The following is a 26,733-nucleotide window of genomic DNA, read 5'->3' on the forward strand; positions in this document are numbered from 1 at the left end:
TCACAACTCTGATGGTACTGAGGGATCTGGTGTTGAGATATCAAGACAAGATAAAGCACATGACAGAGAATCAAGGCTTTCATCTGGAATGTGGTGTTCAGCTCTGTTCCTACATATATTTGTGGAACTGGAATAGAGACAGGGAAGGGCTACTGGGAACATCAAGAGAACAGAGAGCTTACCATAAGCAGCAGGCCAGAATATCTTCGCTTACCTACTTTAGAAACAAAGGTTCATCTGGCCATAATGATATAGAAAAACTGGCTGCAGGGCTACTACAACCAGGGCAGAAACACTGCAACCACACAATGGAAAGCACTGATCTCATGTAAACTACTTGTTCACAGTTGTTTGGAAAACAAGTTTTGAAAGGTTAACTTTGTATTAGCAAACATTTTGGCTAGATCAGGGATTGTCTGTCAACTGACATAGAACTTAAAGCCAGCTAAATTCCATCTCTTGTGCTCTGTTCATTCAAAAGAAATGCAGTCCTGCACTTGACAGATCAAGTTTTCCTCGCTGAGTTACACAGCAAGGCACATCTCCAGTACAACTAAACATGGAAACATGGTTGAGAGGGCAAATGACCGTTTGTCCATGCATCGAGCAAGGAAAAGGTTCTCACCAAGGTAAGAAAAGACTTATTTAAGGGAAAGGTAAAATCTGGCAGAAGAACATGGGATGCAGACTAGCACTTCAAACATACAGGTCATAAATTAGAAGGAGGTCCTCAATCATTAGACCAAGCAGAGTGTGGGACAGTTTCCACTGAAGACTGAACAATTTCACACCTCCTGCCCTCCACATATACACACTATCTGCTCTCAGAACAAAGTTCAAGAGGTGGCTGAAAATGATTATGTGACAAGGGCCTGCACCTACAGGGGCTGGACACTGTTCTTCAGACTTACAATCAAATCAGTTTTTCAAAAAAAAAAAAAAAAAGAGAAACAACAACAAAAAGGTATACACTGCTGTCACAGCCCTAAATCAAAAGAACTTTGCTCTCCATTCCTATTCTATTTTACATTCCACACATTGGACTTTCTTCACAGAGAATGAAAAGCTTCTAAGCAAAGAAAGCATGATTATTCTACTAGACATGAAGGGACGAGAAAGAAGGGGAAGTGCTGAGAGGATGCCCAAATCAAGGTTGGAGAAACACAGGCAAGAGCCCAGCAGCCCAGAAATACACAGTGACAGGCAACTACCATAAATCAGGATTACCTGCTGGAGCGGCACTCCCAGTGCCCGCAGGATATTTGTGTGCTCCCCAAAAACAGACAGACGCAGATGAACGCTGAAACACTTCTGTAGAGGTAGAAGAACAAAGACTCCAAACAATGGATCTCCAAAGGAGACACCTTCAAACTGCTCCAGGAGACTTATATAGAGATCGTGGAAGGACGCCAAACCAGGGAGAGGAGCATCCAAGTTCAGGGAGTCCAATGCCTTGGGCTGGCAATACACAGAGAGAAGGGCAGCTGTGTAGCGGTGGATTGGCGCTTCTAGAAAGAGGTCACCGCCTGTGAGGAAGACACACATAAGCCGTGCAAGTTTGGCAGCAGTAGGGATGCTCTGAAGGGTTTTAGCACGCCAGGTCTCCAGCAACAAGACCCACTGCAGGTTCCAGGTCACAGTGTTGACAAGATCAAGTGGGAGAGAGTTCAGTACAGCCCCACGTGTCTCTGCATTAGTCACTTTGTTGTAGAGGCTGATAAGTGGAAAGAACGGCCAGTCTGAAGGCAGGATGGGCCCTTTGACCTCAGGAAGCAGCATTGACTGGATGAGGTAGTGCCGTCCTTGGTAAGACGCTTGGGACCGCATAAGGGTAGGCTGCAAGTGGACAAAATGAGAAAGGTAGCAGGAGCGGATGAAAGGCAGATTCTGGTACGATTCTCTCAGCAGAGCACCGCGAGTAGCCTTTGAAAAAAATGCTGCCGCAGAGTCAGGCTGTGCCGGTTTGACACTGGTACCCAGATGCAGGATATCAGAGAAGTCAGCTGCTTCTGGCCCTCCAGCCTTCCCTTCACTGTAAGATAAAAACAAACATCAGTTTAAGAAATAAAAAAAAAAAAACCAAAACCACCACCAACAAAAAGAACCACTAAACAAATAAACACCACAGAGATCCACCTCTACAATGTTCCTGGATCAGGGAGAGTAGTATATGCACAGCACTCTCAACACTTTCTACAGCATTCAGCTATGATAATACTGAGTGCCTGTAAAGCATCAGCTGTCTTGGTATTTACAGGGAATTCACAGAACTACATTTGGAGCTAGCAACACTAAGGCCTTGCCATGAAAAACCTCCACACAACTCCAGCAGTCTGGTGTGGAGGCTGCAACCCCTTGTCAAGAGAGGCAGTCTACTTACCAACACAGCTATCAGGGTACTGAGATGAAATACTGCATCTCATATAAGGCCTACATGAATCAGTAAGACAATTAATAAGTAGCAGCTTTGCAGCTGGCAGTGGCAAGGTCAGGGGAACCATACAGACTGGGAGTTAGAAATTGGGGGTGTGTGTTTGTCAAATCCATGTGACATGATCTCGGACCAGAGACTGACCATGGTCTCAGAGTACTTGCCAGATTCTCACAAAATGGTAGCTCTATAGCAGGTATTTGTAAAAAGAAAACAAAAACAAAAACACAAAACAAAAACACACACACACAAAAAAAAAACCACCAAAAAAAACAAACCAACCAACCAAAAAACCCACCAAACCACCACAACCACAAAAACAAAACCCAAAAAACAAAACAAGCAAAAAAACCACAAACACCCAACCAAAAACACCCACGCACAAACTTTCCTTCTTTCTGGAAAACTATAGTATCTCCTTGCAGCACCTTGGTTCAACCTCCTACAGAGATGCACCACGGCAAATTTCAGAGAGATTGTGATGAACAAGATAAACTGCTACCATTTTCTTAGCCAGACACGGGAGGCTTCACATTTGAGATGCTCATGATTTCTTCCAGCACAAGGTGGAAGACATCACATTTATGAAGTCATCAAAAATTTGTGTAAGAACTTGTATAATAAGGGTTTGAGGAAGATTTAATAAGCTTTTCAGGCTATGTCAAATTCCCATGTATTTTCTAGACTCACTACTCAGGACAGCAGATGCTGGGCCTTAGTGAGAATCAGTTCTATCAGGAATTACAGGACTCTTGCCACTACCAGGAGATCAAAAGAAACTGGTCACATTTGTCAACATTGGTACATCGGAGAGAAATCTGCAACCACACTGCTGGTCTGATTAGAAGACTCCATTACTGGAGAATACGCCAATGAGTAACTAAAATTTGAATACAGGCCCTATTAAAGGCCAAAAGTTATGACAATGTTGCAGTGCCAACATGTGCTTTTTCAATTTTCCCAAGTTTTCCCACGTACCAGACTACAGAAAGGAAAAAATGCAGAGCTTACGGAAGAAACTCTGGATTAAAGGCAAGATCCAGTAGGACTTCATAAGCCAGATGCTCACTCCCGGGCAACAGACGGTTTAGCAATGCCATGGCAACACAGTGATGGAGTGAGGCATGCTGGGGGTAATCCGGACAAGTGCCTGCCTGTACAGGAAACAAAACAACATATAAAAGCACTGATATCATTTGTCAACAAGGCAATCAGCAAGGACAGGAGGGTCAACCAAGACATAGATCTTGCTGGAAAGTGAGAGACTGAGGCAGACTGCAAGAACTGTCAGCATTCATACCGAGATCTTTCTGCTTCCCCTGATTGTTTTAGGCAGTCACACATCTTTTTTAGCAGCACACTTGAAAACTTTGTTTTCACTCTAGCCCAAAGCCAGGCAAAAATATAATTTTGCCATTCAAACTATTTTGGATCTAAATCCCCACATCAGTAACTGTAAAGATATTACTTGCTAATGGAGCATAAAAGACAATGAAGAGTCACCAGACCTAAGTCAGATATGAGAAAGAACATGGATGCAAAGACCAGTTGCCAGTCTGACACACTGACTTGGAGAGGCCAGGGTGAAGTCAATTCCTCAGGTGAAAGAAATGAAAGGACTAATAATGATACCATTCTCCGAGCCAATGCTAACACGAAGTACTGCAGATGATATTCATGGCGCAGGATCCACGCAGATGAGGGAGTTACAGAGGGATGTCCGGTCTGCCAGCTTTGATGCAGATAATCCCTCAAGCCTCTGAAGCCCAGCACAGAGTTGTACTATAAAGGAATCAGAAGTGGAGACAAATACTGCTAAGACAGTTTGTGGTTGAAGGAAAGTAAAACATAACACTCTCCAAGGCCTACCCCCTACCTTCTCCCATGAGAATTCCTGTGGGCTACTCCAAAAGGGATATTTAAAAATAGCCTGATAAATATCTGCTTTTCTGCCTCAGAGCTCACCTCACCCATCATGACCATCCCTACCGCAGGTAACCAACAGTCACTGCCTACATTTTCCATAGTGCTTTGTAAGGCAGAAGTCTGGCCAGTGGCTTAAGTTCTTCGCTCATCTGGCCAGATATTGCTATTAGTAATCGGTCAGCTAATTCAACATAAGATGACAGAGAAGGCTTTGAGAAAGCTTATGCTAGGTACTCCATCTCTCTAGGGCTCTGCCATTTCCTCTTCAGAGTTTGCACTCTTACATGACTCTCTCATTCTAAAAATTCAAGGCAACCTGAAGTGGGAAGAAACCTCTTCAGCCACTGTAGCACTCATTCTATTGTTTAATTTATCCCATTTTTCTTTGTTATATACACTTCAACCATTCCTTTCCTCCTCTGACACTCATTTATTTTGCTTAGGCAAACAACAGCTATTTAACCCTTCTTAGTGTTCTTTATAAATCCATCCTTTAATCATCATCATCATTCATCACCTGCTCTGTAATTCCAGCTTCCCAGTGTCAACTGGCTATTGGAATTCAAAGACAGAAGGTATTTTTCAGATTCTTGTACCACCTGTTCTGAAAACGGGGGTATTTCTCTCTATAGTACTTGGATATTTTCAAAATAAAAATACACATCAGTTCCTTTTTAATAGTCCTACTAACATCACTCTTAAGCCTGAGAAGATAACAAATACTAATCTCCCTCACAAGTATATCATCATTCACCTAGAACTTACAGTGAAAAAATCTACTCTTACCTTGCTGGTCAGGCCTTTGTGAACGTGAGTGATGCTATTGATGAGAAATAGGAGGGCAGTGAGGAAGGGGAAGGGTGACTTGGAGCCAACCAGGCTCAAAGGAGGTTTACCTCCAGTGCAACTCAGAGATGCAATGCTGAAGACAGATTCTGGTGCTGGGGAACAGGACAGAGGGTTGCACAAAGCAGAACATGGCCTGTGTGAACAGATAAAAAGAGAGGAGTCAGGTCAAAAGCACTCATGCTGCTGAAGAATTATCTTGTATGGATGTTACTATCTGAACTATGCCACACTGCAGTAAAATGGAAGCCCTGAAGACTGCGAGAAAAAACCTAGTATCATGGTTGGTCAAGTAAGCACTATTGCCATGCAAGCTAATGCCAGTGAACTGTCATGAATTCTAATCTTCAGCTACATTGTTCATGACGTGCAGAAATACTGATGCAGTGACACACCTCTGATGTCAAACGTTTGAAAGCGTTGGGCCTTTGATTAAAAAAAAACACATTTCCCCATGTACGTACGTAAACCAGGCTAATAAAGCTGCCCACCCACTCAATACATTTCAATAACAAACCAGCATGCAAAGCCAAAAAGCCAGCTTATATCTAAAATTGACATTGCAAAAATGCTGCCCTTATATACTCATGAAATGCATATTTTTAAAGTCTATTCAGAAACAACCTAGCTTTAACGTACGTGAACATGACCGTGTGTGCTGCTCTTGGTATGTGCGCTCACTCTCTGCAGGCAGAACTAGAACTTTTCATACCAGCAGTGCTTACAGGGCCCACACTAGAAATACCATGTCTGTACAGGTAAGACCACTACAGGAAGAATGACCACAAGCATGTTGCTCAACAGTAATGGGGAAATAGGGGAAATCCTGTCAAAGATCCATATTGTTACTCTATGACAGAGAACTAATTCTTTAAATGCATTGCTCGCTCTTCCACTGGCACTACCATGTAGGAGATGCGTGAACACATCTGGGGCTCACAGAGTACCCTGAACTCCTGGCCCTAATCTGCCCAGAACATTTAGACAAGATTGTCAAAATATTAAGGCAGAGATTAGGTGACTGTTCATTTTTACCAGCCAGTGTTAAGAACAGCCTAGGAGAATTCTTGCTGATGGGCTTTTACAGCCTGACCAAACCCATCATTTTCAGACCTCAAGGACAGGCAGGAAAGCGTCTAATGAGTGCCCTTGTGTTGGAAGCTTTGGCGCTAAGAGCTTCAGACCTCAGTTCTCATTCATGAAAGAACACGGGCCAAACTGTTTGGTGATCATTCAAATACTACTTAAAACCAAAGATTTCAAGAACACTTATATCAGATGTTCTCAGAAGCAGCAGGATGATTACAACTTAGGCCTTTTCAGCTTCCCCCTCTCCAGAGGATTGATCACAGGCTAGTAGGGAGGCTCCCTCTACAGCAGAAAGACGGAATATCTGCAGTGCTGAACAGTTCCCTCAGCCAGAGACAAAGCTTATGTTATCCAAATGTCTGAAAGAACAGTTTGGTATCTGGCTTTTCACTTTCCTGCAGGGGCTTCAAGGCCTTAGTGAAGCTCTGTAGGAGCTTAAAGAAGAGAGTCTAGTTTGAATTATTTTATATAAGCAGCATCACACAGCACATGAATGGTACACGCACACACCCACTCACCTCCCCGATGTAAGAGGGACTCAAATTTATGTTACTTTTTTTTTAAACCCATGAAACCAAAGAAGAATCTAAGACAAGAGTGACTAAAATAAATCTCAAATTGATATGAAAAACACAGCTACATGGAAGGGCAGACATGTAGACTCTGCAGCAGCACCAGTAGGAAAGGAGGAACTGGAGAACCTCTGTGGCCATCATGCTATTTGCTGTGATGGGAGAGAGGACAAAGTAGGGTGTAGACAGAACCCTACTGCACTCCAGTACACACATATGGGGCACATATGTACAGGGGAAAGAAATGGGAGGGGGGAAATCGCCACACAGTGCAGTATAGAAATGAGGCTCCCTTAACTTCTGGTAACAGCATCTTAGCAGTGAAATTATTTTACCTGAGCAAGTCCCACATACTGTGTATGGCTGACTGGCTGAGAAGGGGCTGCAGCATCTCAGATGTCAAACGTTCCAGTTCCTCTAAGCAGTCAATTGGATTGACTGATGGCTGCAGAAGACATGGAGAAAGATAGGAAAAGATGGTGAATGAAGGCATTGCAGTGAGGGCAAAAAGACACATTGATTTAATTGCTTTCTCTGTGTTTATTATCTTTTTGCCAGACCACATCATCTACATAGCAGTACTCCTCTAGGTTAGAGCTGGCCTCCCTGCTAGTAGTGTGGAAGCTGAGAGCTGGCACCTGAATGTGTTCTCACACTCAAGCATTAAAATGCATCACAGAGATTTTCTAATTGGCTGGAAGTAAGGTATGGGATCCTTGGGATCAAGATTCCCTAAATGAAAACTTGCCCTAAGTGGCTAAATCCCCCTCCCCATACTATCTACATGCTGATCTTTCCATTTAACTTGAAGATGACACAAAGGTGATCACAACTACCTTGAGAAACCAGAGTGGTACCATGAGGGTCTCCAAAAAAAATTATTAAAAAAAAAAAAAAATCAACTGTATAAAGTGCAATTGACCTACCTATCAAAGCATGACTGTGGATGAACACTGCACAGAGGAGGATCTGTGGCTTTTAGAGAACCATCTGAATTCTTCTGACCCTAGTAAGCAATATTCCAAGTTGAAGGAACATGCTGGCAAATTTTAATGTTCTTTCCCTTCATTAGAATGCTGCTTTAGGATACAGAAATTCTTGTTTCTATAACATAAAATCTAATTTTCCCCCCAGTGAAATCCCCCTTCAGAAATCAGTAAAATCTACACGAAGATGTTAACCTTAGTTCTTAGTAATCTAACAAAAAAGGTCCCAGTATACACTAATCTAGTTACTATACAAGTTAATTTTTTTTTTGCACTAGTCCATTCAAATGTGCTACATGCAATTTTATTTTTATTTTTTTTAATCAGATTAGCTAACCACAGGTAAACAATTGAACTTCTTTTTAAGTGGAAATAAAAAAATCTTATGTCATAGTTCACGGACTTAAATTATTTTGTCAGCCACTCTTCTGGGATATCTATAAAGGCTGAAAAGGAATATTAACCTCTTGGTTATCCTGGTCCTCTAATGCTTCGGACCTAATGGCAGCATACAAAGGGTACTACCAAACTTCGCGGCACTGAGGACATCTTTGAAAAATACTGACAGCTTCCACCCCAGCCACAATTAACAAATTCAGTTGCTCTGGGCAAGTTTCAGAGGATTTGCAGAAGTGTAAATAACTACAACCATTAAATTACCCCCGTACCTTGAAGACAGCTCTCCCAGGTCAGAACTTGGGCATGTCAGTTGGGCAGTAAAGAGGAAACTTGCATTTATCTTTAGAACATGAATCGTTAAGGTAGCTAGCATATAAGACATTCTTCAACAGCATCTGATGTGACCTGATGTTACCACTGATGTGTCACCTTCAGAAAACTCACTTTAAAAGACGGTCACATACTACAACTGTAACTGGGTTACAGAATTTGACCTTGAATGTCAGTGGGGCAGCAAATAAATTTATCTTTATTGTTTCCTATCCAAAGTTCATACGGCATGACCCTCAACGCTCAATCTTCCAATCCGATTATTGCAGTGTAGCTGTCCACATGTAAGCTCTCAGTCCACAGCAAATGCAAAAATGTGCAGCTTGATTTAGTGCACAAGGACAAAGGACTGCCAAACTAAAGTAGGTCGTATTTGCTTCATGCTTTGGATCTCTGCAGTAAAATCAGAACAGTCACAGCACTACCACATACCTTGATTGAGACTGTGAGCCCAGAGGAAGAAAGGACATGAAAGGAAGACAATGATATTTGGCACTGCTAATGTGAAGGATCAGCAGGCTTATCTGACCCTAAACGCCACACAGCCTAGATATGGCTGTGGTAAACAAAATCTTGTCCTCAGCTAGATGCCTCAACGTCTGTCTTTTTCAGCATTGCCTGTCAGTTCAGGTTTTCAGAGGTAATACACAAGCTGATGCTGGTGAGATGAAAACACACCCTTTATTTTCAGGCCTTACCTGTTGGCTGCAAGCACTGTAATAAACTCCCAGGTAGATCACATAAGTTGTGGTCAGGGGCTGGAGAGTTTGCCAAATTTCTGTCTGGGATATCTCCCGGAGGAATTTTTTCAGACTGGTCTCAAGGAAGGGCTGTAAGCCTGACACTTGATTCCATGCTACTGGAGGGGGTAGAATCTGTTCACTATCTTCAGAGCTGTTACTGAAACACAATGGAAGAACGACACAGGACAGCGAATATGCCTCAGAAACAATTGTCTCTCTAAATCATCATTTTTAATAGCAAGATTTCCAATTGCATGTAGTCTGGAAGGCGATACCCGACAACAGCGACTAAGGGAAAAAAAGTCTTTACACATTCCCACAGACCAGACCAAATCAATTCAGGCAGAAAGGACGAATGCAAAACCTACTCATGAAAGCTTAAGTTTCTTCACCTGCACTACTCTGTCCTTGAGCTATGCTCTGGTTTCACCGGACACACTACCTCAGTATCCAGCTTTAGTTAAGAGTTCCTTGCTTTTCACCAGAAAAAGTACCTGTGTCTTCAGCAAATCCCACTGCTTTGATGTCTATCAAAACCAACAACCTCTTAATCCTAACCTATCTGAGTGTCTGTAGAGAGGTTCTTTCCTCCAAACCTCAGGGAGGTTACTTTCTTTTCCCTAAAGGAAGGTCAAAAGAACTTCCTAGCTCCTTTCAGCAGGGCATTTGGCTAACACTGCCCTTCTGCCCCACAGCTGAATGCAGATTTTTACTCCTGTCTCTTACCAGGCTAGCAGGTATACAGCTGCCAGACTACATACCCCTTCTGACCTTGTGTCAGAGGATGCAGGGATTCACATGTGGGACAGTAAACCATCCAAAATGAAGGAAAAAAAAGAAGGAGATAGCAAGGTCTCCAAACCAAAGAGAAGGAAGAAAGGATGCCAACTACACAGATACACACAACTGGTGAGAGAGGGCCTACCTGCTCAGCTTGGCCTGCAGCTCTGCCGTGTAGCCTGCTGTTTGCGTCACGTGTATCAGCAGAGTAACTACTGCCGTAGCTCGCTGGACAGACAACTCAATCATAGGGCTCTTCCCATGGCAAATGTTGAGCAATTCAGGCAGGGACTGCAGTATCCTCACCAGCACAGGGTAGAGATCCCTATAGTGTGAATCACAGAATAGATGAGTTGGAAGGGGTCTCTGGAGATCATCTATAGTTCAACTCCCTTCTCAAGCCAGGTCAGCTAGAGAAAGTCTGCCCAGGAACATGTCCAGTTGGATTTTGAATATCTTCAAGGATGAAGAGTCCACAATCTTCCTGTGCCACCTGCGCCAGTGTTCGATCACCTTCACAGTAAACTTTTTTTTCTTACACTTAAGAGAAATTTCCTGTATTTCCATTTGTGCCCATTGCTTCTTGTACTTTCATGTCATACCACTGGAAGAAGCTGGCTCTATCTTCTTTACACCCTCCCACCACATATTTATAAAGGTTGCTAAAACGAGATTATGAGAGCCATTGCCACCACCAAAATAACAAAAATAAACAGACAAGGAAAAAAGATGACAAATGAAGAATACTGTCATTCCAAATTCATCTGAATGGGACCTACCTAATACTCTACCTCCAAACATTCCGATAATCTCTTGGAAAAACTACTGTTACTTTATTCTTGTTTCCCTAGTTTATAATCATGCAAATTTAAGGAATCTTCTGCTGTTTCTCTTTCCTCTATATTATTTACAGTGCTAAAATATTATATAGTTTTTACTCTTTATTAACCAATACACCTGATCGGGCTGAAGAACACAAAATGCTGTTGTGGAGAGAGAATCTCCCTTCTGAAACAATACTGGCCTCCCTTTTACTCCTCTTCAGAGCAACTCCATAGTCTGTGCTTCCAAGTCAGTGCAATTACAGGAATAAGATTCAATGCTTGAGGTAGGTCAGACTTATCTCAGTGCAGACCTTGACGGTCAAGCACAAGAACTTGTACTGAACTGAAAGTCAATGCAGCATGCAGAGTTTTTCTGCATCAGTCTGCCTCACTTAGCATGCATGCTGGTGACTGCTGCCCACAGACTGCCTTTAGGTCACCAGATTCAATCCCAGGTGTGCTGCAAACTACGTGTCTTGATGTCACGCAATCACAAGTTATTCACGCCTTCAAGGGGAAAAAGATGCAACCCTAAAAAGTTAGGATGATCTCCCGTAGTACAGAGAAGAAACAACAAAATACCAGTGCTTAAGCACAGGAGATAAAGAACAACAAGAAAAAAAGACAATTCTCAACACAAATACCTTTAAAAACTGTGAGTTTTACTGCAGAAGGCCAGAGAAAGGCAGATAAGACTCCCTGAAGGGAGTAGAGACTGAGCCTGGAGATCCCTATATTTGCCCCTCTGGAATAGGATGTCCATTTTCTCTGTTGTGCCCTCCACCCCCATTTCTCCACCTTTGGACTGTACCTGTAGAGATCACAGGCCTGACCATAGCCAGCCGCCACAGCCCACAACCGGAAGGCTTCAGTGCTTAGCCTGATGGCTTCTTCCCTTGGCAGGGGCAGATCCAGCGGGTCTTCAGCTATAAATCGACTTAAGCGACTTTTCATTTCAAATTTGTTAAGCTGTAAAACAAACAAACAAAAAAGAAAAGAATGAATAACAAAAAAGACAAAGGGATAAAGAGACAACAGTTGCATGCATCATTACCTCATTATGCTGACACACCGAAAGAGCTGCAGATTTCAAATCAGCTCATTCTAAACTCCTCTTGTACTGTTCAAATCTGTCTTTGTCTTGTGTAATCTTAAGGAGCATACTACAAAGGATCAATAAATGGTCAATGGCTATTAAGAGAGAAGTATTTCTGGAAAGGATACCTAGGTGTTACCTAATCCATTCCTAACACAAATCAACTACACCTAAATCATTCACGAGGTTTGTCTAGCCTACGCACACTCTTGTTTTGGATGCTCTCTGCAGCACTTAGCTGATTTTTTAAAAATATATAATTATCCTTCTTTAAGTAGTCATAAATAGAACTCTGTTAGTCAAGATTACATGTAAAGATATATCTTATAAAAAACACTGTATACAAAACTACTGAATTGATGCCAATACTCTTTTTGGGAGGTCACACTAAATGGCTTTCAGAGGTCCTACAACATATATCTTATCCTATGATTCTGTGTTTATTTTATAAAAAGGGTATCTCCTACCTATTATTTTTATAAGATTATAGAATTTTGATGCCTTGGAAATGTTCTGAGGTTATTTTAGTATTGAATTAAGCATGACGTGATTCATTTGCCATTCTCTAGAAATAATTTTTATCCTCCCCAACAACTGGTATTTTTGCTTAGCCATAAAAAGAGCTTCTCTTTCCTTCTCCCACACATACAAAAGCTTGTGTGTGCTCTGTCTAAACAAATGAGATAACAATGTCTTTTTTACAACACAAGGATATATTATAGACAATTTAAAATTCAAATGCTTTAGAGACATCTTGTAGGGAAATCAATGCACACCAGCAAGAAAGCAAAGGAGCTGATGAATCAAACTATGAATTCTGACACCCCTCCTACAGAACAGGAGGCAAAGTCAAATTTACTTCCAGAGGAGGAATATGGAAGAATTTTGTTGTTGGCTAAAATAAATTCCTACATTGGATTTTGATTTAGTTTTTTATTGCCTTCCTTTCCCATGTTTAAGTGCCTGTAACAAGCCATATCAGAGTGCAATAGAACCAAAGCCTGAGTGGCAGGAACCTTGTAAGCAATTTTTGCATGCCTTGAAATACCTGGACTACACAAAGCCTGAAATAGAGTAAAATTCTGAGATTTTCTATTATGTTCCTAGCACCACTTGAAAGCCTTTAAATATCCTACTATCCATTATCAGCACATTATTCTATATATTTTATAGCACAGACTGGTGTTCTGCTGATGTTAGCAATTTCCTGGATGGCAATTTATTAGATGCTATTAACAATACAGAACGAAAAACCCTAAGAGGTGCTCACTGCACTGTAATGGATGCTGCTCTTGGCAAGAGCAGAACTTTTGCCTTAGATTTCCGCAGGGCAGACTTTAGCCTGTTTAAGAGGTTGGTGGACCAAGTCCCTTGGGAGTCGGTCCTGAAGGGCAAAGGAGTCCAGGAAGGCTGGACATGTTTCAAAAGGGAATTGCTAAATATTCAGGAGCAGGCTGTCTGGGTGTGTAGGAAGACAAGCCGTCGGGGAAAAAGACCGGCCTGGTTAAACAGAGAACTTAGGATAGAACTTAAGGAAAAAAAGAGACTATTTGCTCTGGATGAATGGTTGGGTAACTTGGGAGGTCTATAGGGATGTGGCCAGGTCGTGTAGGGAGAAGATTAGAAGGGCCAAAGCTCAATTAGAGCTTGATTTGGCTGCTATGGTCAAAGACAACAAAAAAAGCTTTTACAAATAAACCAACAGCAAAAGGAGGGTCAAGGAGAGCCTCCACCACTGGCTGAATGAGGAGGGTAGTGTAGTGTCAGGGGATGAGGAAAAGGCAGAGGTGCTCAATGCCTTCTTTGCCTCGGTCTTTAATGTCAAGACCGGTTGTCCTCAGGAGACTCGGCCTCCAGAGCCTGAAGTTAGGGATGGGGGGCTGTATGAACCCCCCGTAATCCAGGAGGAGACGGTTAGTGACCTGCTGTGCCAGTTGGACACCCACAAGGCTATGGGCCCGGGAGGGATTCATCCCAGAGTAATGAAGGAACTGGCAAATGAACTTGCCAAACCACTCTCTATTATCTACCAGCAGTCCTGGTTAAAAAACTGGCTGGATGGCCGAGCCCAGAGAGTGGTGGTGAATGGGGCAAAGTCCAACTGGCGGCCAGTCACTAGCGGTGTTCCCCAGGGCTCAGTTCTGGGGCCGGTGCTCTTCAATATCTTTATAGATGATCTAGACGTAGGGATTGAGTGCACCCTCAGTAAATTTGTAGATGACACCAACCTGGGTGGGAGTGTCGATCTGCTGGAGGGGAGGAAGGCCCTACAGAGGGATCTGGACAGGTTAGATAGATTGGCTGAGACCAACGGCATGAGGTTCAACAAGAACAAGTGCCGGGTCTTACACTTCGGCCACAACAACCCCATGCAGCGCTACAGGCTGGGGGAAGAGTGGTTAGAAAGCGGCCCGGTGGAAAGAGACCTGGGGGTGGTGATCGACAGCTGGCTAAACATGAGCCAGCAGTGTGCCCAGGTGGCCAAGAAGGCCAATGGCATCCTGGCCTCTATTAGGAATAGTGTAGCCAGCCGGTCTAGGGAAGTGATCGTCCCTCTGTACTCGGCACTGGTGAGGCTGCACCTTGAATACTGTGTCCACTTCTGGGCCCCGCACTTCAAGAAAGATGTTGAGGTGTTGGAGTGAGTCCAGAGGAGGGCGACCAAGCTGCTGAAGGGTCTGGAGGGTCTGACCTACGAGAAACAGCTGAGGGAGATGGGGTTGTTTAGCCTGGAGAAGAGGAGGCTCAGAGGTGACCTTATTGCAGTCTACAACTACCTGAAGGGAGGTTGTAGTGAAGTGGGAGTTGGCGTCTTCTCCCGGGCAACTAGCGATAGGACAAGAGGACACAGCCTCAAGCTTCGCCAGGGGAGGTTCAGGTTGGACATCAGGAAGAATTTCTTTACAGAAAGGGTTATTAGACATTGGAATGGGCTGCCCAGGGAGGTGGTGGAGTCACCGTCTCTGGATGTGTTTAAGAAAAGACTGGACATGGCACTTAGTGCCATGGTCTAGTTGACATGGTGGTGTCAGGGCAACGGTTGGACTCGATGATCCCTGAGGTCTCTTCCAACCTGGTTGATTCTGTGATTCTGTGAGATGTCATGCATTTCTAGCACCAGTGTGATGACCTATATGAGTGAACGCAATTATCTCTGAAGTTGAAAACCTGTCCAGAAGTAGGTAAGAGGGATTGGAAATACTGATAAATGGCCTCAGAGTTATTAAGACAAACAAATGGCAGGAATGTTCAGCCAGGGTTGTAAAACACAAGGATAGCAATAAAATCTCTGGTTTATACAGTTCTAAGCTGCCTATCACTGGAACATGGGAGAGTGCAGAGCATCACACACCAACATGTGCTCTAAACACCTACTGTTGGTCAGTATCACTGCGCTGTGCTATGATTTTGTATAACTGCGCTACGTAAAACAAAAAAAAGCAGAGAAAAGCCTGAGACAGCTCTTCTGCTGGTACACAGCAGAAGGTATCATTACTATGACGCTGTCAACAATTCCTTCAAAACACACATAGGCACCTTCTTCACAATGACTGTTTCAGCTTCAGCTCAGAGTCACCTCCAATTAATCCTCTAGGTTTACTTAGAAAGTAAGGCACAGAAAAAAAAAGGCCTTTGCAATCAGAAAAGCTATTCTGAGAATCACTCACCAGCCTGGCAGTTGCATTTCGGCCTCCAGATGCCAACACTCTGATGAACTTCATAGCAGCGGCACAAGCAACTCCATGGAGGCTGGTGAGTAAATACCCTGGTTCAGCCAGTTGGGAATTCCACTGAGTAGGCAGAAATTCCCTGACAATGGTCTCAATCAACCGAGGACAGTCAAGCAGCTGCAGAGAAATAGCAGGCAGTATGCAATTATACAGACATGCAGAAGACATGCAAAACACACAAGTTTGTCTAATCGCCTTTCCATAACTTCACCTGCTTTTTTCTTCCCTTTTTCAAACCTTTCTCTACCAATCCAGAGCTCCTGTACAATGGGGGATTTACCTGGCTGCAAGCTTCAGAGGAGTGCCTTGCTATGTGGGTGAGGATGTGCAGTATATCCATGACTACTGTTGGAACAGGTCGTACCACCTCCAGGATGTACCTCAGCCGGTGCTGGATCCGTGTCTTCAAAAGTCCCTGAAAGGAGAGAGGGGAAAAAAAAATTCCATTATGCTCTTAACAATTGCTCTCTGAACTGCAGTTGCTGGAAGACAACAGCAGATTCAATTACATCTTCTGCAGAGAGTAGATTTTAAAATTACCAGTGGGGGAACAAAGAGATAAGTTCCTGTAGATTTGCCAGTACACTAGCAAAGGAGCAAGAATTAGGTCAAGAGAGCAGGAACAACTGACCTTCTGTTCTGAATCAGACCACTGGTGGTGTTTGGATACTTGTGTCTTCTAGAGTATGAAACTGGAATAGGAAACAGGGAATAGGAAAACAACCTTCCCTATAAAGGACCACTAAAACCTAATGTGGCTGAAAAAGCTTCTTGTGCTCCTTGAATCATTTTGGCTAGACACCACCTCCACCTAATGCAGCACTCTGTCCGATAGTACCTACTATGTCAGAGAAAGCTGACAGAAGCGGAGAACAGACACCAATCCCTGTTTTGCAGTAGGAAAAGAGATGCAGAGAGACGATGTGATTTTTATTTTACGGTTCACAGAGCAGAAGACCATGATCACTGGTGGTGCTAGGAAATAAATCTTCAGTTTGAGTAACAGCATTTTGCATTCCTAGTTCTGGGAAAATGCAACTCCACACCACCTGAGTTCATAGTACCGATACTTTTAAATAAAAGTTGCAGCCAAGCAAGGCTGTAGTTCTAGGCCTGACTGAGTTCAGCTGCTAGTTTAAATGCTTTTCCAACTGTGTGAAGTAATTGGGTTGTAACAGCCAATAAACAAGTGTGAAAATGGAATTTCACAACTGTAACAGTGGAGAATTTTATCCCAAATACCTTCTGAGTTCAGGCCACTTGGAACAAGTTAAAATCTGTTATGCTGAACCACGTAACTGTTTCCATAATCACAAACTGATCTCATCTCTTCTGTCTACAACTCTTTTGTTAAGCTTTTTAAACAGTGTCACCTAGTAGAATACATGTGAAATCATGAAGCCTCTAAACGAGACCAGATGCCCAAGTACAGTAATTCATTTTCCCAGGGAAGCTTTTTACCAAGTACCATTCGAACACAGGCTCAAGCACATGGACTAAGTGATGTGATCACAGGTTTTAATGATTGCAGCAGGCAAGAGAGTTGCATTAGCTCCACCAAAGCTGGGTTTGAGATAACAAAGATTGCTATTTTTAGATCTCCTATCAGAAATGTGGGATTAGGCTTAAATATGTGAGGAATTCCTTCCTAATGCTGTAAGTCTTTATCTGAGAAATGCAAATATGAAGAATGAAATTGGGGAAATGCTAATTACCCACCTTATGTCAAATACAAAAAGAATGTCATTGTACAAATCTAGTCCTGAACACTAACTAACCGTAATGCTCATGTTTAACTTTTCAAAAGTGCATACAGACACTTTAATAGCATCTGGAATCTTTTCACTTTTAGGTCAAGTAAGTGAGCTTGAAAGTCACGTCTGTATGCAGTCTTTCAGCAAGTCTTACGAGGTCATCAGTGTGCTTGTTACCACTTACCCTAGAGGAAGTTAGAGATACTTAATGATACTGAAATCACACAGGTCAAGTCTCAACGTTTTTAGAGATCAATAAAACTACCCTCCTGGTAATATATGACAGAAACATAACATCCAACAGCCAGGGAAGAGTTCTAATTCTTGTTCAGAATGTTCTTAATAGTATACACAGGAGGGTAGATATTTCAACAGCACACATAGCCACCATGCAGAGCCTATATTCCTAAAAAGATTTCAGGTCTAGCTCTGTGCTTACCTTTACAACATCATATCGGGCCACATCTGGATCTGGCTTGTTTTCATCCTTTAATTTTTTATCTTGAGACTTCTCTGTTCCATTTAATTCTTCCTCTTCCTCCTCTTCTTCCTCCTCATAGTTAGGGACAAAGGGGAATGCAGCCATCCCTTGGTACCATGAGAAAGTCCAATCAAGATACTTCTATAGGGAGAGTAAAAGCACATAAAATAAAATTCACACAAAGAAATCATGGAAGACAAAAAATTTTCAAGGATGCATTTGATTACAGAATGCTTTATTAATTCCAACCTAACCCCAGGAAAACAAGAGCACAATAAAGGGTATTCTAAATATGTACAAGTAGAATGCAATGCTTTTTCAGGGAAGTGATTTTAACCTATGACCTACACGCACTTGGGAAGCCATGAAAAGTAATTACTGTGAGGTGAATTAAATTCACTACATAGGTAACAGTAATGCAGCTTAACTGCAAAATGTTTAAGACAAAAATAAACAAACAAACCACCAAGGCTCTAGAAGTTAAAACTGGAATTTGGCATTTGTTTGCTCTATTCCCATTTCAGGACCTGTGTGGAACTTAGGTCACAAATAATACAGAATGATCATGTAAAAATTGGTATGTTAAAATAAAGACTGCCTGGTGTATCTGTTCACGTTTGTTTAGCTTTTGTTTGAACATCACTCAGCTTCAGCAAAAAAAAAACCTTTTTTATTCACAGCTAATGACAATGTCAGGTACTTTCAAGTCCTAGGGCAATACTGCAATAAGTGAGCTTTCAACCCTTCAGAGAGGGGATTGCTCCCATAGCAGACCTACTTCCCTCAAAATGTTTTAGAATATAAAAGACAGTCAAATTGAATGCTTGCACTACTTAACAACTGTTTTAAATTTCCATTTCCTGAATTGGCAATTAGAAATAACTACCACATTAGTCAGAAAAGAAGTGGTTGACTTCAACCAAACCCTCAGCTGTTTTGAAAAATTTCAAATGGGGAGTGCCAAGGAAGTGCAAGTTATCAGACATCAAAAAAGAAAAAACGCAATATTAAACAAAGTTAGTAAGTGAGTGAATGACATGGTCAGAAAAGGTCTGACTTTAGAGGATGAAGCTATGAGTCCATCTGGAACACAGAGTTTGGGACCACAGCCTTCCTTCCACCACGAGAAGGAAAAGCACAAGACAAGAGTATCTGGGTCTTCGAAGGAAACAAAGACAAAGGTGCTTCCTTTCCATAACCATTGATGAATGAACAAAACCTTCAGACAGGGTGATTTTTATACGTGTTGATCTTGTGTTTATAGTGAGGACAAATCCTGTTTGTCTTACAAATCCTGGATCAAAAGGCCAGACTTCCAGCCCTGTCCCTTCCTCAGAGACCTTTCGAAACTCAGCAGCATGAGACTCTAGGAAGGACTCTCCAAATAATAAAATATACTGACACAGCACTCAAAGTGCTGCTTTTGGCATCAAGAGAGTCAGCAATCCCCATTTATACAAGACATCATGCCACAAGCTTTGATCTGAGAATCAGAGCACTGCAGATAGTTATAAACTAGAGTAGTATCAGAAGAAAGAAAAGCACATTACGAAGCTGATTCATAGTATTAATTACCTACTATGGGTGAGCAGGACTCATCTAGCAGAACACCATTAGACTCATAGCTTAGAAAAGGCACAAGATATGAAGAAAGCTACCCAGCCCTTCATTTTTCTTGCCTCCCCACTAGGGATAGCTCTAAAGGCCTGGGAGAAGTTGCAGGCGGCTTCTTGAGATCTACCCACTCTTCGCTATCACCAGCCCCTTTACAATCTGACACAGGAGCAGCTTGCATGGAAGGAACTTGAAACACAGCCCACAGCATGCTTTGCCTATAATGGACTGCTTCTGTACAACCAGGAAGACATCTTAATCTTGCTGCTCAGGATTCTCTAGTATCTCTGAACACTCAAAAGAAGTTTCAACCTTCTAACAGGAGAAAAAGCATCAAGAAGAAAACAGACACATGACAAGGCAAAATTAGGTATTTATCGGTGTCAGAAAAGCACATGAGAACAGCAGAAAATGGACAATGAGAGAAAAAGAAAACAGCATCATTATGATGTAAGGGGAAGCAGGGAGAATATTTAATCTGTTCAGAAGCAGGAAAGCTACAAAGCAAGAAGCCAACAACATGAGAGGCCATATTAAAAAAACTAAATTGTACATGTACATTAGTAGTGGTCTGATCTAGATTGTAAAGATATCAAAAGGAAGAGAACCTCAGCAGCCTACACTGAATTTAATCATGGGGCAAAGCTCATTCAGTCAGGAGAAGAGATGTCTGAATCTCTCAAACTGGGATAACACACTCCCTTGTCTGTCCCAAAGCACAGCAATGGCACTCTACTGATCATTATGCTAACCCATCCAGCAAGCCTTTGTTCAAGCTACCTACCATGTCTTCTCATCCTGATTCCTGTAAACAGCTCAGCATGAAATCAAAACCAGGCACTTAATGATTGTCTTACCTCATCATCGAGTGACACCAGCAGAGCCCAGAGAGCACCAACAGATGCTGCCATGACATTATCCACTGCATCATCCAGCGAGAAGCGTAGCAAGAAGAGAAACCCAGCATCAAGCAGCAGACGCAGAATGCTGCCCTTCAAGGAGGACGCAAACTCTCCAGCCCTGGCCTGAAATATATGCCACACAGAGCCAGTGTTAAAGCTGTCTCATCCCAACTGGGTACGTCTCAACATTCTGCATGTTGGCCTCTTCCCATTTCTACTGTAAAGCAGCTAAAGTGTGTGCAGGTTTTTTTTCCTTCATTTTCTCCTTCTTTCATTCTACAGACACAGGCAACTCCAGTTCCTTAATGTAGGAAACCTTTCTTTCTAAAGTCTGGGCCCAGCTTCTGACTTTACTCTGTTCTGCCCCATCGTTCGTCTCAAAACCACACTTTCTTCCTCTCTGCCTCCAGTGCTGTTGGAGGGAAGGTTAGCACTTCCCCTAAGAGCTAGGTGGAAATGTGCACAGAAGTAAATATTCATTTTGCTTTATGATACTGGCACATCATTCTACAAGTAGGCTTGTTCATTCTCACCTCCTATAGAAAAAGCACATCGTGAAGCTGGCTCAGAGAACAGGAGTGAAAGGGTCATTGCTTAGGATAGGTTTGTCACAAAAGTAACACCAAAAAAATAACTTGTGTCCAGAGCAACAACAGAACTGAAGTTGCAGCACTGCTGCTAAACAACACTTGGCAGCATCTCCTTCCAGAGAAACCTGAAACTCAGTTTGTTATGTCCCAACACTTAACTTTTCTAACAGTAAGGATCCCCAGTGAAAAAGAATGCCCTCATGGTGATTTTGCTCATCTTCATTGAATAGTACAAAGCAACCAACTAGTACCAGAAAATCTGGGCCATGATCCACCAGAAACTTGAATTATGGAGAGAAATTCCATGGAAATTGACTTACTTTTTGAACAATACGACCCAAGACCTGTAGAGCCAGTGTCCTCTGTTGAATAACTTGGCTGCGAGACAAATGAAAGAGCTCTTGGAGAGAATAACCAGCCCTCTAAATGGGAAAAAAAAAAAACAACAAAACCAACAAAAACCTCAGCTATAGGTAAAAATGGGCCCCTTAAAATAATATTAACTGTAAAATACTGCATAACAGGAGATAAACTGCATGCAATGTTGTTTGCTGCTGTGTGGCAATTGCAAACGAGATTCTAATCATTGATGTGACAAGACAAAACTGAACTTCTTAGGAAAAGGAAGTATGTGCACGTTTTTCCAACGCCACAGATTCTTAATGGCACTAAAGAGAAAAAGCATTAATGGAGTTTTCTGAAAGTAAAGCAGTTAATGCATGCAGACACAACTTCTCTTCAGGAGCTTGTTTCAAAAGAAAATCACCCGTCCTCACTTTCCTAAGGTTTTTGTCACTAAAAAGCCTTGACACAAAAGGAATCTATCAAATCAAACACAGAAAACGGAAATGTGTTTCCCCTTTCCACTACATTACACCTACCTCTGCCTCTTCTCCATGGTGATGCAGGCCCAGATGTGTCGGTAAATCAGCATCTGCAGGAATCAATTCTCCTTTTAAACTGAATCGAGCTTGCATTCCCTACAGTAAAAAGGTGGAGGGAGAAAAAGATTATTTCTATTGCGTTCCACTCCATTCATCACTTAAAATACCACTTCTTACATCAACTGCTAGAAGGTGACAGTTCAAACACTCCCCAGATCAGGCCTCAAATTCTTAAAAAAAATTACTCCCCTCTTTCCTTTTTTTCTTAGCTTTCAGACCTGTTTCATCCCAGATTACAGTTGCTAGACTCTCACTTCCTAGCTCTCTTGAGCACTACAGATTGAACTGACCATGTATCATCCCACCCTGTGGAAGAAACTGGGGAATCTCTCAGCCTGGTGAAATCTTATAGATTGAGTAACCAGAGGACTAGATTTTGAAGCCTTCAAAACTGTTACTGCTGAGAAGCATAATCCAGACACAAACATGAAAAATATCAGTTCCTGCGTTCAGACCTTTTTTGTTTTCTTCTGCCGGGGTGAGGGCAAATCTTTCATCCATTCCAGCTTCTCAAACTCCACATTATCCATGTGAATCCATTCCTTCTTGGGCTTCACAGGCAGATCATCATCTTTGGGGGGAGAGGGGGAAAATTGCAGTCTTACTTTCCAACGTAGGGATGAAGAAAATACTATTCCCTCCTTGCCAACCTACTTAGCTTAAAGACTGCATCAAATATAAGATTCGTGTAAAATAAGAAGAAAACAATTTTCAAATTGACTGTTGGCTGATGCATAAACATCAAAGGTTTAAAGCTGTTTTCATCTTTCGTGAGAGCTAGAAGAGGAAGTAAACAGCACTGTAATGATAAATTCACAGACAAGGCTAATTTGGAAGAAGTTGAACAGAAGTCAGGACACAAATAAGGCAAGTGATCGGAACCAGGGCAGAAAAATAATATCAGCCCTACTTCTGAGAAAGCAAACTAAGGCAGGGAGTGTTAGGGAAGATGTGAAATGATTCGAAAGTATGAATGCAGAGAGGTCCAAGCAAATTATTGGAAGCCAGTATGATTTCAGCTTAGACACACTGGAGAGAGCACAAACACTACTATTCATGCTTTTGTCGCATTTGCTATGCTGCTCTTCATTCTGTGTCCCCCTCTAAAGGCTTGGGAAGAAAAGATCAAAACAGCTGAAAATTTGCACAGCTTGCCTGAGAAACAGCTCAGTGGGGAAACTGGACAGCTGAACAAGAATTTCAAAGGTGCAAATACTAAAGGAAGAAACTACTGATTTAACTTTATAAAGAACTTCGACTAGAAGAGTTCAAGGAACAAGACATTTATGCCTGACATCACAAGAGTTGCCCTAGGAAAGAGACAGATCAGCATGTGGAAGAATCTCACAAGTGAAGGGACATGACAGATGTAACTGGAAATGATCTGAACACTAGGAAAGGTAATGCTTTGCTACTAGGACACTATCCCATACCAGCATGAGGAGAGATGATCTAAGAAGTCTTTGCTGTCTCAAGAGAAATAACATATAAGGGCAGGAACAGGCAAGTCTGAGGGCATGAAAAGCAGCAGCATCACTCCTGCTGGAGCAGCCCAGAACTCATTTGCATTGCAGCTATTAATCCCAGTGCTCTGGTCTTCTCTTGCAAGGAACAGTGAGTCCCACTGAGTTGCTATTCTTTTGTCAGATCTTTTCCTGCTGATAACTGGCCTGAAACCTAACCTTTTACTTTCCTCCAATTAGCAGATAAACTTTCAGGAAGGTCACTCATCCTTTCTAGGATGAAGCTTCACCCTTATGATCAAGGTGGTATTGAGTCAGGCAAGGAACAAAGCACAGAGTTATCTTCCCCAGCCAGAAAGCTGTTCCACAGAATTTCAGCCAAAGGCTCAGCACACATTTTAATTGAAGAGAAGGAAAAAACATCTGAAATGTAAGAAAGTGGAATGTTTGTGGGTGGTAGGTGCAAAACTAGAGGAAATAAAATCAGCAGAAAAAATGAAATCTATTGACATTTGTAATTCAAAAAATTGTTTTCTCCTCCATTAATCACTAAATGGATAGTGCTGAGTTAATCATTGTAGAAGGAAATTAGTTTTAATAATAAATAGTTTTTGCTGCTCTGTTAGGACTGGTAGCCTTGCTCAGCACTGGAAGCTGAAGTGGCTGAAGCCTTGGGCTGCAAGCTGTGAACTCTCACCTAGTAAAGTGGAAGAAGGCCCCACAGCTGGTTCAAGACAGAAGATAAAGAAGCTACGCTCATGTGCTGGTTTTGGCTGGGACAGTTAATTTTCTTCACAGTAGCTTGTATGGGGCTATGTTTTGGATTTGTGCTGAAAACAGTGTTGCTAATACAGGGATGTTTTTGTTATTGCTGTGCAGTGTTTACACAGAGTCAAGGCCTTTTCTGCCTCTCACACCATCCCACCAGCAAGTGGGCTGGGTGTCCATAAGAAGCTGGGAGAGGACACAGCTGGGACAGCTGACCCCAACTGACCAAAGGGATATTCCACACCATATGGCATCATGCTCAGCATATAAAGCTGGGGGAAGAACAAGTAAGCAGGGGGGACGTTTGGAGTGATGGCGTTTGTCTTCCCAAGTAACCATTACGCATGATGGAGCCCTGCTTTCCTGGGGATGGCTGAACACCTGCCTGCCCACGGGAAGTAGCGAATGAATTCTCTTATTTTGCTTTGCTTGTGCACGCAGCTTTTACTTTACCTATTAAACTGTCTTTATCTCAACCCACAAGTTTTCTCACTTTTACTCTTCTGATTCTCTCCCCAATCTCACCAAGAGGGGAGCAAACAAGCAGCTGTGTGGTGCTTAGTTGCTGGCTGGGGTTAAACCGCAACAATTCATTAACAGAAGCTGCAACCTTAGAGATAAGAAAAGAAATGGCCTGCCCAGAGACAATGAAAGGACCCAGTGAAGAATGGGAGGAGCTCAGACCCTAATATTACTAGTAGTCAGAACTGTTACATGAAGGGTGGGGAACATAGATTATAAGGGTATAATTGCCCAGGGATTTCTTTGTTCAGGGTCCCTCTTAAGAGGCACCCAGCTCGAGATGTTGGGCTATTAATAAAAAGGACTTTATAGAAGAATCTCTTTTTGGCTTATTGATTCAGTGGAAACCTAGAGTTGAACCCTGTTATGGTGGCTGGCATGCGTAATTTCCATAACATCATTCTGTGAATAGGATTACGCGTATTACCACCAGCCCTTAGTATTATGATCTTGTTGACAAGAAAAATAGATATATATTCCAAGGCATCAGCAGATTTTTCAGTTACTGAGAAATCCCTTTACAGAAACACAAGCTGACAGTGTGAATGCAACATTTGTACTGAACTTTTTCAGACTTAGATTATATTAAAGGCTACCACCCAACCTCTTCCCTTTCTGCTTTGCTTTCCCTTTTGTCTTGGTGCCAGAAATTACTTTTACATTTGGTAGGATTACAAGTTGCTGGATAAAGGCTTCACCATCTTGTTTATTAGAAACAGTAGCCTTTTATCCCATTAGACAGACAGGTTTGACTTTTGAGCAATCACATTGCTTTGTGTCATCATCCTGTTCCTGGGGACGTTCAGAATGACCATTTCTGCTGGGTTATTCATTATGAGTTTACTCCTGAGCATGAACAGATGCAACAGCCCAATACTAAGTGCTAATGTCAAATTGATGTTTTACATTTCCTGTTGGCCAAGATGGGCTGCAGGCATAAACTCAGGTGCTGGGAAGGCTTCCCTTGGTTTTGTAACTGTGTTCCAGCTCATCCTTTCTTTGTTATTTCAAATATCCTGGGAAAACTCCTCTTCTCCTTTCCTGTGCAGTCTTCCATGGGAAGCAAAATATGCTGTCAGCACACGATGCTTTGAACACTGAGCTATTCCCAAGAGCACTACTACCATCTCGTTCAGCCCACTACTATTGCTCCCAGGTGAGTCATTTAATCTGGTGCTACTTGTGCACTCAATTGTTCTGGAACTAGAAAGAACTAAAAATAGTCCTTTTGATTAAGATGGATTCACGGAAAAGCAAAACTTGGGGAGAAACAGCAAAAGGACTGCTCAGTGTTCTCCTTAATAAGAGACTACTAATCAGCTTTCCTTCTCCTGCACATGTACATGTGGTAAACTGTTGTTATATCTTGCAAACACTAAGCTGTAATCCAGGAGTGATTGAGACCTCTTTAATGAGTCTGCATGTTGCACTGGGACACAAAGAATGCATCAGAAGAGAGGATCAAGAGACACAGACAGTCAAAAATTGACATGAAATTGGAGGAGAAGCATGCTGAGGAGGGAGAGAGACATGCTACGAGCAAAAGTGTGGGAAAGGTGAGAATGAGAGCCTAAAATCATAACAGAGAAAAATAAATGGCTAAAGAAAAAACTGTAGTGAGGAAAGCAACAAGAGCAGAAGCTTAAGGGGAAAACACTTCTTTTCTCCCATGAGAATATATGGGCTGCTCTAGCTGCTGGGGATAAAGCAGCTTTCTCCTCATACAGGCATATATTGAGTATTAGAGTTCTGTCATAAGAGGCAACAGCTCTGTACAATTCTTCCAAAAAAGAAGAACACTACACCTTAATACTTCCCTCCATCCAAAGCACAAAGAAAAGAACTATATCCTGTGGAAATCACCGCGTGGGCTCTGAGGCACAAGCCACAGAGTAGGGCCATCAGGAGCAGTGTCATGATAAGACACACATGCGCTATATGA

General features: G+C 42.3%; 1 protein-coding gene across 4 annotated transcripts in view; it reads right to left on the minus strand.

The window, feature by feature from the left end:
* The window catches only part of RPAP1 (RNA polymerase II associated protein 1), a 46,723-nt gene that overhangs the window by 4,479 nt on the left and 15,511 nt on the right, over positions 1–26,733 (minus strand). For all 4 annotated transcript variants that reach the window (XM_068399861.1, XM_068399858.1, XM_068399860.1 and 1 more), the window contains exons 8-22: positions 22,494–22,609; positions 21,976–22,074; positions 21,415–21,516; positions 20,460–20,627; positions 17,947–18,129; positions 16,034–16,168; positions 15,691–15,870; positions 11,738–11,895; positions 10,248–10,427; positions 9,278–9,479; positions 7,200–7,309; positions 5,144–5,339; positions 4,064–4,213; positions 3,443–3,585; positions 1,228–2,032 (exon numbers count right to left, since the gene is read on the minus strand). In XM_068399861.1, coding sequence (XP_068255962.1) covers positions 1,228–2,032; positions 3,443–3,585; positions 4,064–4,213; positions 5,144–5,339; positions 7,200–7,309; positions 9,278–9,479; positions 10,248–10,427; positions 11,738–11,895; positions 15,691–15,870; positions 16,034–16,168; positions 17,947–18,129; positions 20,460–20,627; positions 21,415–21,516; positions 21,976–22,074; positions 22,494–22,609 — 2,927 coding nt within the window. The remainder of the gene's footprint in view (positions 1–1,227; positions 2,033–3,442; positions 3,586–4,063; positions 4,214–5,143; positions 5,340–7,199; positions 7,310–9,277; positions 9,480–10,247; positions 10,428–11,737; positions 11,896–15,690; positions 15,871–16,033; positions 16,169–17,946; positions 18,130–20,459; positions 20,628–21,414; positions 21,517–21,975; positions 22,075–22,493; positions 22,610–26,733) is intronic.

Source organism: Nyctibius grandis, chromosome 4, assembly GCF_013368605.1.
Source record: "Nyctibius grandis isolate bNycGra1 chromosome 4, bNycGra1.pri, whole genome shotgun sequence".
Taxonomy (NCBI): domain Eukaryota; kingdom Metazoa; phylum Chordata; class Aves; order Nyctibiiformes; family Nyctibiidae; genus Nyctibius; species Nyctibius grandis.